The sequence below is a fragment of the Phyllobates terribilis genome, unplaced genomic scaffold (assembly GCF_046119375.1).
Source record: "Phyllobates terribilis strain yellow unplaced genomic scaffold, ASM4611937v1 Scaffold_86__1_contigs__length_6382490, whole genome shotgun sequence".
NCBI lineage: Eukaryota > Metazoa > Chordata > Amphibia > Anura > Dendrobatidae > Phyllobates > Phyllobates terribilis.
Window position 1 is genome coordinate 2,143,366 of NW_027362846.1, and position 13,417 is coordinate 2,156,782.

At 41.9% G+C, this 13,417-nt stretch overlaps 1 protein-coding gene across 1 annotated transcript in view; it reads left to right on the forward strand.

Moving 5' to 3' along the window:
• Positions 1-13,417, forward strand: part of LOC141197749 (uncharacterized) — a 92,646-nt gene that overhangs the window by 36,834 nt on the left and 42,395 nt on the right. Inside the window, exon 7 of the mRNA XM_073662835.1 lies at positions 1,548-2,774. Coding sequence (XP_073518936.1) covers positions 1,548-2,774 — 1,227 coding nt within the window. The remainder of the gene's footprint in view (positions 1-1,547; positions 2,775-13,417) is intronic.

Below are 13,417 nucleotides of genomic sequence, written 5' to 3' on the forward strand. Positions count from 1 at the left end.
CGATTCAGTATAGTGGGAGGGGGGGTTCTCCAGATTGCTGTTATTGAACAGGACCCTTTGCGTATAATTCGTATTCCCCCCAGCAATGAGTGCTTCTGTCTTCCCCCTAGATTACTTTATACCTAAGGAGAGACCTGGCCACACGCCCCTTGCGGTGACATCATGTGGGCCGGTCTTCAGCCTGTAGATTTTTATTAGAAATGCTGACTTTTGCGATAACTCATCACCCGTTAATCGCAGAAGCTCGCAACATACGCCATATTTTCCCTCATGATTTTATCTTTCTTTTGATATCCCGTATCCCAGAGCTGCAGTCTACTATTCGGGTGTTTTTGCGCTGCAGCTCCCTGATTGTGATTACAGCCGTGGAAAAATACCTGCATATTCTGGGGCTGTTTTGGTCACTACCCATTTGGGTCTCATTATTGTCGGACCTATGGAACTCATATTATTTCATAACTAATATCGGAGTCAGTGAGTCAGCAAATTCCCTTTTGAAGCTCGGGGAAGACCCTTCACAGTTACACACAAATTAGGGAAATCTGCATTTTAAGTACCTCCTGAGTCTTTCAGGGACAAGAGGCCTGCTTCCTAACGAAGTTTTCACACTTCTTCCCTGGCCGTGTGTGAATAACTATTTATCAGTCGTGCATTAATTGGGGCTTTTGTGCTGAGCGGAAAGGGAATAAGGGAGGGGGTTGAACATGTGTGTCACGCAGATGGAGGGACATTTTCCTGATATTAATATTTTATAATATTCCTGACACCTATAGTCAAAGTTTTGCCCATCATCCTTTAATCCCTCTACTTGGATCAGGACTTACACCGAGGCCCCTAGGCTTGGACTACGGTGTTGCCTGCTGTTCTGTGGAGTTTGATGACAAGAAGAATTGTCAGGTAGCTGAGTCAGAACCAGGAGGGTAGAGAAGATACAAAATCAGAAGACACAAGAGTAGTCGGTAAACGGTCTGGGATCACAAGAAAAAACAAAATACACAAGCCAAAAGCTGAGTACAGAGGACTGAACCAGAGGAGAACAAGGCTGTATCTAAGAGCTTCCGGTAATATGCTTTGAGATTTAGTAGGGTGTGGTGCTTTCTGTTTGGGTTAAGTAAGGAGCTTATTTGACTTTGGAAGAGCAGATTTTTCTGGGTTGGTTCATGGAAGCCATGTTGCTTTTCAAGAGCCTAAGAGCCACTAATGATGTGGAAACCTTTGTTTTTCCATTGAAAGATGATGGACCTGAGTGAGGGCTTGCTTTTTGTGAGATGAATAGAAGGTTTTATTGGTATCATTTTTGTCTACATATCATTGTTTGGATTTTTATTCCATATTTGGGAGGCAGAATGAACAAACAGTTGAAAACCACGCTCTACTGGTTCATGCTATGAGGTTTTCTATTAGACTGTGCACTGTCATTGTCTTGGTGAATATTCATTATTTTTATATAACTTGCCATTTCTACCGATACTTTAAGTAAAAATGTTCAAAAATATAAATTTCAAGAATATTTTATTCAAAAATAATATATTTTTTTTACTTAGCAGATGACTGTGCCAGGAGATCAGAGGGACAGCTGACATCCTCAATTTTCAAATCAGATGATCTTGATATCCCACAGGATATAATTGAAGTGAATCCCATTACTCCAGATATACCATCATCCCTTCACAGCAAAGATCTGTCTCATCCTTTGAAACAGGTCCTAACTTTTGATTCATTACAGACTACTAAGGAAAATCAAAGTCACAAAATAAGCATTAAAAAACGAACTACTCCTAAAGCTAAGAAGCCATTTTCACTATCAGAATATGGAAATAGCTTTCTCCTCGAAAAATCTTTTCTTAAACATCAAAAAATTCACACAGCAGAGAAAATGTTTTCTTGTTTCAAGTGTAGGAAATGTTTTAACCAGAAATCAAATCTTGTTAGTCACCAGAGAACTCACACAGGGGAGAAGCCTTTTTCATGTTCAAAATGTGCGAAATGTTTTAACTGGAAATGGAGTCTTGTTCTACACCAGAGAACTCACACAGGGAAGATGCCTTTTTCATGTTCAGAATGTGGGAAATGTTTTAACCAGAAATCAAATTTTGTTAAGCACCAGAGAACTCACACAGGGGAAAAGCCTTTTTCCTGTTCAGAATGTGGAAAATGTTTTACACAGAAATCACATCTTGTTATACATCAGAGAACTCACACAGGGGAGAAGCCTTTTTCATGTTCAGAATGTGGGAAATGTTTTAACCGGAAATGGAGACTTGTTATACACCAGAGAACTCACACAGGGGAGAAGCCTTTTTCATGTTCAGAATGTGGGAAATGTTTTAACCGGAAATGGAGACTTGTTACACACCAAAGAACTCACACAGGGGAGAAGCTTTTTTCATGTTCAGAATGTGGGAAATGTTTTAACCAGAAATCAAATCTTGTTAGTCACCAGGGAACTCACACAGGGGAGAAGCCTTTTTCATGTTCAAAATGTGCGAAATGTTTTAACTGGAAATGGAGTCTTGTTCTACACCAGAGAACTCACACAGGGAAGATGCCTTTTTCATGTTCAGAATGTGGGAAATGTTTTAACCAGAGATCAAATTTTGTTAAGCACCAGAGAACTCACACGGGGGAAAAGCCTTTTTCATGTTCAGAATGTGGGAAATGTTTTAACCAGAAATCAGATGTGGTTAAGCACCAGCGAACTCACACAGGCGAAAAGCCTTTTTCCTGTTCAGAATGTGGAAAATGTTTTACACAGAAATCAACTCTTGTTATACATCAGAGAACTCACAAAGGGGAGAAGCCTTTTTCATGTTCAGAATGTGAAAAATGTTTTAGCCGGAAGTGGAGACTTGTTATACACCAGAGAACTCACACAGGGAAAATGCCTTTATCCTGTTCAGAATGTGGGAAATCTTTTAACCAGAAATCAATTCTTGTTACACATCAAAGAACTCACACAGGAGAGAAACCTTTCTCATGTTCAGAATGTGGGAAATGTTTTGCGACTACATCAAATCTTTTTAGTCACCAGAGAACTCACACAGGGGATAAGCCTTTTTCATGTTCAGAATGTGGGAAATGTTTTACAGAGAAGTCAAGTCTTATCAAACATCAGAGAATTCACACAGGGGAGAAGCCTTTTTCATGTTCAGTATGTGGGAAATGTTTTAACCAGAAAGCGCATCTTGATAGACATCAGAGAAGTCACACAGGAGAGAAGCCTTTTTTATATTCTTAATGTGGAAAAAGTTTTACTTGGAAAGACACACTTTTAGCAAGAAAAAAACTTGCTAATAAATGAGTGCGTCCTATAGACTGGAGGTAGCTTCCTATGACTGAGAACAATGAGACAATGTCCTTTCTGATCAGTGAGAGAACTGCTCTCTCGTCCGGCCCCACAGTTATCTAACTGATTGGTGCAGAGCAGGAAAGTAAGGTACCGGGACTTGCACAGAGGCTGCACATCCTTAGTGAGCAGCTGAAGAACCTTCCACCTGACTAGCTTAAAGACCTTTGAGATCATGTAACACTGTTTTACATATTTTCAAAATTGTCAGGTTCAGTTATGAAATGAGCCCTTTCTTAATGATTTTCACTTCCTGAATTCAAATTGCATGATAAAAAATTTTAGTTGTCTCTTGTTTCTATATCAAAGAGTTTTCCTTTTGTTGCTGCTTATTTATTTTTACTTTTATGCGTTATATATTATTAATGCATAAAACTATCAGTACTTTGAAATATTATTTTTTGTAAATATACAGATGCTGAATATTTTATGACAGTTTTCTGATATTTATTTAGAGGAAACTTAGCAACAATTTGGATAACTAAAACATGTCTAAACACTATTGCGAATTATAAACAGTTGCAGAAATTGCTCTACAAAAATTAGTCCTCATTCAATGACAGCTCTTTTTTGCTTGTTTCTTGTACTCCTGCATCGGATCATCTCTTACAATTGTGCAGCAGTAATCTGCAAGGATTGATGCATTCATTTTTCCTTGATATCTTTTCTCCATAGCCACAATATCTTGGTTAAATCTCTCACTGTGCTCGTCGTTCACTTCTCCTCCTTGTCCTACAACAAATGAAGAAACTCCTCATCTTGAAGAAGCTTACGAATCTGAGGTCCAATAAAGACGACTCCTTTTATCTTTGCTTCACTTAAAATTGGAAATTTATCGATGAGATGCATGAATGCTTTTACATTTTTATCCATTGCCTTTAGAAAGTGCTTCAACAGGCCCAACTTAATAAGATTTTGTTACCACCATTACCTAGGTGGATCAACAACTTCTGGATGCAGGACAGTTTTACTCCCTTGCTGAAGTGAATGTCAGAGAGGCCGGTCTCTTTTATTGTAGTGATATTTTTTGCGCGACTATCCCACTTACACAGAAAGCAGCAATACTTTTGTGTATCCGCCATGAAGACTAAGTAGGTGGGCAACCACCTTAACGGCATGTGAGAACAAGCAGATGGAGAAGCTCCTGTCGAGCATCTAGCTATTTATCAAATATAGGACCCGACGATCATCCTGAAAATAGCTATCTATCTACCGGATAACTTTGCTCCAGGGAAAAACAAAATAACCAGGAAAAGCCACAGAAAGACAGCGGGAGAAGCAGGCTTTCAGCTCCAAAATGACACCACGCTTGACATGCTGGAGACAGATGGAGGAGGGAAGTGGTGGCCAGGCTGGAGCAATTTGCCCGCACACAAATACAGGTCTCAGCAGATGACAGTGACCTTATAGCAGCTACCCCGCACCTGTGCATGGCCTCCAGAGCAGAGAAGTTGGATGAGGGGGAGATGGGAGAGGGATCCAGATTGATGGAGGGTCGAAAACTGCATGTGACAGAGTACTCGCTGCCCCACGGTCTAATTTGTGCCATTGGGACATACAGGTACCTGAGGAACCTACTTTAAAAGATGTTTTCATGGCAGAGGTACATGGAGAGGATTTACAATCTACTTTGAATGTACATTTTGGTGGTCTTAAAGCGCACCTGTCAACAGGATTGTGCTTAGTAAACCACATACACTGTAAGGTGGGCGCTGTTATAGTAAGTAAAATGATACCTTTGTTAATTAAATCCATCCAGCATTTTTTTTTTATAATCTTTACTTTCATTTATGACATAATGATATGCATGTGCTCTCATTATGTATTCATGTATGCCTATCTCTGCCTTGTGACAGGTCACTGTGCTTTCAGTGACCTGCCTACTATTTTACATACTGACTGTGTAATTTGTGTCACAAAGTGAAATTTACATTCCCCAAAATGGCCGCGGCGGCCAGCGCATGCGCAGTAGCATCTCTTGTTTGCCAAGAAATGCTACTGTGCATGCCAGGGCGCCATTTTGCTTTTGGAAAAATAATTTGGGTGCAGCAATATGGCACCGCACATGCGCAGTAGCATCTCTCGGCAACCGAGAAATGCTACTGCGGAAGAGCGGGGGCCATATTGCTGCAGGAAAATTTATTTTTCCTCTAGCAAAATGTTTTCGGGTACTGTCTGCAAATTGAGTTTTTGGTTCTGGCTTATATCCTAAGTTATGTGATAAGGCTCGTTAAAGGGTCACTATTGACTTTTAGAATTGCTACTTCCTGCAGGTGGCACTCGAGTTCTGGTCCTCTTCCTCTCTGAAGAGACAATTTGCACAGTCAGTACGTAAAATAGTAGGCAGATCACTGAAAGTACAGTGACCTGTCACAAGGCAGAGATAGGCATACATTAATAGGTAATGAGAGCACATGCATATCATTATGTCAGAAATGAAAGTAAAGATTATAAAAGAACCGCTGGACGGATTTCATCAACTGTACTCAGTATAACGGCACCCACCTGACAGTGTATGTGGTTTACTAAGCACAATCCTGCTGACAAGTGCGCTTTAAAGATGAGATAGCAGGTATACAACACAAACTGCAGAAAATAGAGCAGGGGCAGCGTCAGCGCCATTGAAGATCAGATTGCCTATAGAAGCAATGAGAGCAGCTTTGCAGCACAGCAAATATCAGCACTTCTGGCGAAAACAGATGACCTTGAAATAGATCCAGGCTCAGTAATATACCACTTATTGGTGTGCCTAAAAAACTAGAAGGCTCTTCTCCTACTGAATTCTTTGACAACTTGCTGAAATTAATAATAGGGCTTGAAACCTTAACCCACCCCTATAGGCTGTAGAATGAGTTCATAGTGTACCTGTAGCACCCCGAGGGTTCGGTTGCTACAGGGGTATTGCCCCTCAACCAGAGGTGTGATATTCCACTCCCAGGTAAGGATGGAGTGTGGACCAGGGCTCAGTTAGCTGCATACACACACTCACCCCATTTCCGGGGGACAGCTCGACGGTGCTCCCATTTATGCAGGCACAACTGACCATGTCCCTGGCTGGAGTGGGGAGGGGGGAGAGAACCCAGTGATGTAGGAGCAGAAGGGGACGGTTTCTGGAGCATAGTAAGGAGCTCATTGGGTGCAGGTCACCTGAGCTCAGACACAGAGAAGCAGATAAAAGGTGGGAGCCATCTTAGTCAGGAAATAAGAAGTCGAGTCGGCTCAGCCTGAGCTCAGCTCCACGAAGCAGGCCTAGAGAGAAGGCCGGGGCCAGAGAGGAGAAGAGACAGAGGAGTAGAAAGGCTCCAGAAACAAGAAGGCAGAAGGGACCCTAAGAGAGCAGAAGGGACCCTAAGAGAGCAGAACGGACAGCAACCGTTGCAAACCCGCGTTATATCGGGTGAAGGGTCAGGCTGTGGAAGGGTACCGGATTCCCAAGTTGGTGGAGGTAAATCATCCCTCAGCCAAGAACCGGAGATCGTGATCATTTATTGGTGCGACCCCCCGCCAAACCTGCTAGAAAGGCACCATATAGGATAGCGGGAAGCGGAGGCTAACGCTTACCCGACACGGTCCACGGTAGTTGGACAGAAGTTTGGTCACTGGTGGGGCACGAGAGGCCAGAGAAAGGACAGATGGGGGTCCTGTGCCATACTCCTGAATTGCCTGGGGGTTGACCCAGCTCCTCACCTGGTGGACGCAGCACGGCTTGGGCAGTCATTGCTGACAGAAGTGACATGGATAACAACTGTGAGTAAAAACCCTGGACTGCTCCATTGGACTTAGTGTGATCTTTGCTGCGCCTGCACCATCACCCCCAGCATCCACCTATACTGCCCTGAGGCTACACTCTTCCCGTGGGGAAGCACCCCTGTGCTGCACACCAACACCAGCCTCAGCGGTCTGCCTTGCAGCGGCGGTTATCTCTGACTGCAATCCACGGGTGGCGTAGTCGGACATTCAAAACACTGATAAATAGACTGCCACAATTTGGTCTGACCACCCTGAGCCACGGGATCGGGTTGCCACTACTACCCCCATCAGCACCGTACACCAGAAGGCCCGGTTCCGGGTACCCCACGGCCCAGGGGGCGAGTCATACCGACCCGTCCTCTTCCTCCTGGGCTTCCACCAAGACTTGTGCTGGCTAAAATTGTACACTACCGGGACAAATATATTATCCTGCGGCAGGCAAGGGATCACCCAGCTCTAACGATTAATAGATCCAAAATCTAGATCTTTCCAGATTATTCTATAGAAGGGCCGAAACAAAGAGGCAGATTCCTTGATATCAAAAACATCTGAGAGATCTGCACGTTCTATATTCAATGATATACCCTGCCAAGTTAAGGGTGGTAGCCGGAGGTACTGCACACTTTTTTTCAAGATTCAAAAGAAGTCCTTCGCTAGCTGGATTTGAATGAGAGGCAAATACACCGGGATCAAATTTGGGATGCTACAAGTTGAAGATCCTTTGGTACAAACCCTAATTCTTTAAAAACACGATGATTCGTGAGTATATGGGAAGAAGTGTGTTGCTGCTTGTTGGACAGTTCTTTACAAATGTTTTTTTCCTCAGGTTCTATTATGATTATATCGCAGTTTTTATGCCTAATTGGGGTTGAATTATCCCCGAGGAGCCTTACATTCTAGGCGGGATTCTCCCATACGTTCAAAAGTGACCGAGCCACCATTTTTTCTACTTTAAAAGAGACCGCTATGGAAATACTTTGCCCAGTCTCTCACCTGGAAAAAAGGTGTTTTATATCTGCCTTTTGGGGTTGGGGTTTTATGGGGGTGGGGGGTCTCTTTTTTTTTTTTTTTTTTTGGGTATGTTTTATATTGTTGACACTAGCTATGTAAAACGTAAATGCTCTGCTAATAGGATATTGGAAACAACATATGTACTACATTAAATATGGCGGGGTTGGTGAAATGAATTAGTTAGAATGTGAGGGGTCTTTCTTCTAGTGTTAAAAACGGCAATCTTTCAGTATCTTTAAACAGCAAAACCTGCTCTGATTTGTCTGCAAAAAACACATCTTACCTCTGAGAAACTTCATCTGCTAAACAAGAAGTGGTTACAGCCGACTATCACTCCACGCACTCTACTAGATATGTCACTAGATATGTTTGTTCTGTAAGTTACTTACTAAATCTCTATTAATAATCTCTATCTACATACCACCACTATATTCCAGGATAATCATACATAAAATTCTCACTATTATTTCCGGCTTCTCGCAAACCCCCCTATATTATAATAGGGGACTTTAATAATATACTGGACTCTCAATGGGATAGAGGGAGGCATGAAGCTAAGAGGGTAGAAAGCAATTGTACCCCTTTTGGTCACTTACTTAAGGAGACAGTCATAATTGCTCTTTGGAGAGCCCGTCCTCCTAATGTATACCAATACTCCTGCTTCTCATCCACGTTCTCCTCTTTGTGGAGAATGGATTTGTCTCTTGGAAATGAACTGATGCAGGGTCTTATATCTGACATCAGCTCCTGCCCAGAGTCCTATCCCATCATTCTCCTCTGTGTCTCCCTAAGCTTAATCTCCCAATGCAGTACAGACCCACAGGGAAATTAAACCCCTTTTGGTTGCAAGTTATAGACCTTGAGAAAATTGATGGAAAACTAAAGGAGTATCTTGTGATTAATAAAAATACAACTTCTATCTTTATATGTATGGGAAGCCATGAAGGTGAACCTTTAGAGGTATTTTTATTAAATAAATTTCAGCAGCTAAATCCCGAACTAAGCAGCAGGATCCATGTTTCAGGAATTGGGAGATGCAGAGAGTGCGATGATTACAGATCCAACGCCGGCTGCGCAAAACAGGCTGAAAGCAGCTCAGGACCTGCTGAATCAGGGAACATTGCAGCTGCAGGAAGGAAGAAGATGTTTCCCAAGATGCAATATTGTGAAGAGGGGGATAAAACAGGTCACTTATCTGTGATAGCTGCTGCCCAGAGGGACTCCGCCTTTATATACAGTCTGCAGACTAGGAGGATAATGTGGTACAGTCCACAGTGGACATACTGAAAGTGTTGGAGGAATACTATGCAAAGCTGTATACTTCTCAGGTTCAACCCTCAGAAGAACAGACCCAGACCTTCCTAGATAAAACTGAGCTCCCGGTCCTTTCCTTAAACTCTCGGAATTTATTAGATGAACTGCTTGATGTACAAGAACTAGAATGGGCACTGAGATCAATAGCCAACGATAAAGCACCGGGAATGGACGGTCTTCCAGTGGAAGTATATGAAAGATATAAGGAAGAATTACTACCAGTGTTATTGGAGGTATACAATTCCTGTTTTGGAGGAGGATCATTGCCCACGTCCATGCAGGAAAGCCATAATTATTGTGTTGCCTAAACAAGGCAAAGACCCCAGCTTGCTGGCATCCTATAGACCCATCTCACTTTTAACAGTAGACGTCAAACTTCTTGCTAACAGACTTTCAAAAGTAATCTCAATAATACACCCAGATTAGTCTGGGTTTATGTCCATTAAGTCCACCACGATCAATCTCCGAAAGCTTTATTTAATATGCAAGCTAGGGCTGATAATATTGGTCATTGAGTGATCCTGTCTTTGGACGCCGCTAAGGCCTTTGACAGTGTAGAATGACAATATTTGTGGTCTATGTTACAGCAGATGGGCTTTGGTGACAAATTTATAAAATGGTTGCAATTGCTTTATTCGATGCCAAAGGCCAAAATAAGAGCTAATGGCTGTCTAATCAATTTTTATTTCACAGAGGTACAAGACAAGGGGCCCCCTGTCTCCCTTATTGTTTGTAATAGTAATTGAACCTCTTGTGACAGTAATTAGTAAAACGTCTGAGATAAATAGATTTAAATATGGGATCAATATAGTGAAGTGAAGAAAACTGGAAAGGATAAAAATCGCAAATAGGGTCTTATCTGGTTAAAATTGTAGAGAGAACATGCGCAGCGGAGCTCACCTGGTTTGTTGTGTGCACACAACCACTGATAGAGCTGAAGGCTGCTGCAGACCCACGAGATTCAGAAGATAAAAACTGGAAACAAAGGGGTTAATCTGCTCTGCCGTTGAAGAAAAGTGAAGAGATGTAGAATCCAATGTGAGCGGTTTATTCGTCAACGCGTTTCAACGTTTTACAACTTTTTCATCAGGACAAACCACGATATAGTCACAATCAGCAGAAGCAGGAATATATAGACAAGACGTCAAATAAAGGCGCTAAAAATGGGGCCAACAAGATCATATGACCACGACGTCACATTTATCCTGCAGGTCAAGAGTTGCCATTTACATGTTTATATAATATTGTAAAAATGATGACAAAACACATTGTTACAGATGGTAGTAAATATGAGACAAACAACTAATGAAGTGAAGAAAGAAATATATAATAAAAATAAAATAAATGGAATTGAACTTGTCTTGGAGCTTTCTTTGACAATGAGGAGATATATGAATGGTCATGTGAAGCCACGCAAGTGTTTGGAATTTCTATTCGTACAAAAAACAATAAAAGAACATATAGAAATGTATTTATATAATGAGCATGATAATTATAGTTATAAATTAGGTATATATGAATACACATGAAAAACTGGAGAGAACGCGCCTATAATCATAGTATAAATAAATATAGTCTATGGAGAAGCGACGAACTAGGATATTCACACACAAAAGCATGTGGTAACACTCCTAGCTGTATGTTCTGTACCATTAGTTCAGTATAAATACACTGCTCAAAAAAATAAAGGGAACACTCAAATAGCACATCCTAGATCTGAATGAATGAAATATTCTCATTGAATACTTTGTTCTGTACAAAGTGGAATGTGCTGACAACAAAATCACACAAAAATCATCAATGGAAATCAAATTTATTAACCAATGGAGGCCTGGATTTGGAGTCACCCCCAAAATTAAAGTGGAAAAACACACTACAGGCTGATCCAACTTTGATGTAATGTCCTTAAAACAAGTCAAAATGAGGCTGAGTATTGTGTGTGGCCTCCACGTGCCTGTATGACCTCCCTACAACGCCTGAGCATACTACTGATGAGATTGCGGATGGTCTCCTGTGGGATCTCCTCCCAGACCTGGACTAAAGCATCCGCCAACTCCTGGACAGTCTGTGGTGCAACGTGACGTTGGTGGATGGAGTGAGACATGATGTCCCAGATGTGCTCAATCGGATTCAGGTTTGGTGAACTGGCGGGCCAGTCCATAGCTTCAATGCCTCCATCTTGCAGGAACTACATGGAGGGCTGTGCGGCCCTTCAAAGAAAAGCCACCCCACACCATTACTGACCAACTGCCAAACCGGTCATGCTGAAGGATGTTGCAGGCAGCATATCGCTCTCCACGGCGTCTCCAGACTCTGTCACGTCTGTCACATGTGCTCAGTGTGAACCTGCTTTCATCTGTGACGAGCACAGGGCGCCAGTGGCGACTTTGCCAATTCTGGTGTTCTGTGGCAAATGCCAAGCGTCCTGCACGGTGTTGGGCTGTGAGTTATATTCTGTTGTTTAAGTGTTCCCTTTATGTTTTTGAGCAGTGTATATTTGTAAAATGACAATTGATGGGACGCACAAGTCAGTGGAGTACAGGAACCCCGGCTACTAGAGGATGATTAACAGCAGAGAGATGCTCGTGTAGAGGAGGTGAGATATAATGGAGGCTATGGTGGGAAAAATAATTCCCCCGGTCATCAGAGATCACTAGCGTGAGAAATCATACATGAGTGATTTTTATGATTTACTCCAAATAAATCCACAAGTTTTAACCTATTGTGTTTCACTCAACCCCTGATCGCACGAAACATCTGAACTTTTACCAGTGATTTGGGAACTCGCCCTCCAACGGGAGCGCCTCTAGGAACCATTTGCCATTTTAGACCCAAACTGCTGGAATTGATCCAGGTAATAAAGTTATGTACATCAGTACTAGAGTTATCCCAGATGATGAACAGGTCATTGATATAGCGTTTATAGAAAATATTATTATTAAAATTAGTATAATTAAAAATATTCTCAAAAATCCCCATAAATAAATTAGCTTAAGTTGGTGCTACTTATGAGCCCATCACTGTACCATGAATCTGATTATATGTTTTTTCTAGGAAAGTAAAATAATTTTTTTCTGGATAAAAGAAAGCCCCATAAGAAAGTCAGGAGTGGGTGAAAAATTCTGAAGTAGTGCACGTGTTTCTATTATACTTTTCTTCTGACTGTTCCACTCCTTGGCTTGGCTTACAAATACCGAGGTAAAAAACTCACCAAGTACTCAACATGTGCACGTGGCCTTAGAGGCGAACTCAGTAAGAAGTAAGAATGAAGACCAGTCCTCCTGCTGAGCCGCAACAAAACACCTTAAAGTTTGTTCCAAAGATTGACTTGTCCTTTCTGTCTGACCGGTTTCAGGGTGGTAGGCACAGGAAAATGACAAGTCAATCTCCAGTTTTTTACAAAAAGCTCTCCAGAATTTGGAAACAAATTGCACTCTACTATCAGACAATATGTTAGGAGCAATTCCATGCAATCTCACAACATGCCAAACAACCTGAGTGTCTCGGCATTAGGTAACCCTGACAAGGGAACAAAATGAGCCTGTTTACTGAATCAGCCAACCACCATCCAAATAACCATGTTCCCACCAGAAAGAGGCAAATCCGTGATGAAATTCAAGGACAGATGAGTCCACTGTCTTTCTGGAATTGGCAATGGAGCCAATTTCCCGGCCGGCCGATTATGATAGACTTTAGCGTGTGCACAAACTTCACAGGCGGATACAAAATCTTCAAGATCATTATTCATAAATAGCCACCAAAAAACCTAGTAATAGCATTCCACATAGCTGTGACCTCAGGATGACCACTCAAGATGCAATAATGCAACTCCTGAAACAGATCCAATATTAGGTACACAGCTACAAATAATTTGGACCCAGAAGTGGTGGAAGGAGCCAACGATTGGACTTTAAGGATCTCAGCTTCCAAATCCGAGGATACAGCAGAAACCACAATATCCTTAGGAATAATGGAGGATGAAAGAGAAACTGAACT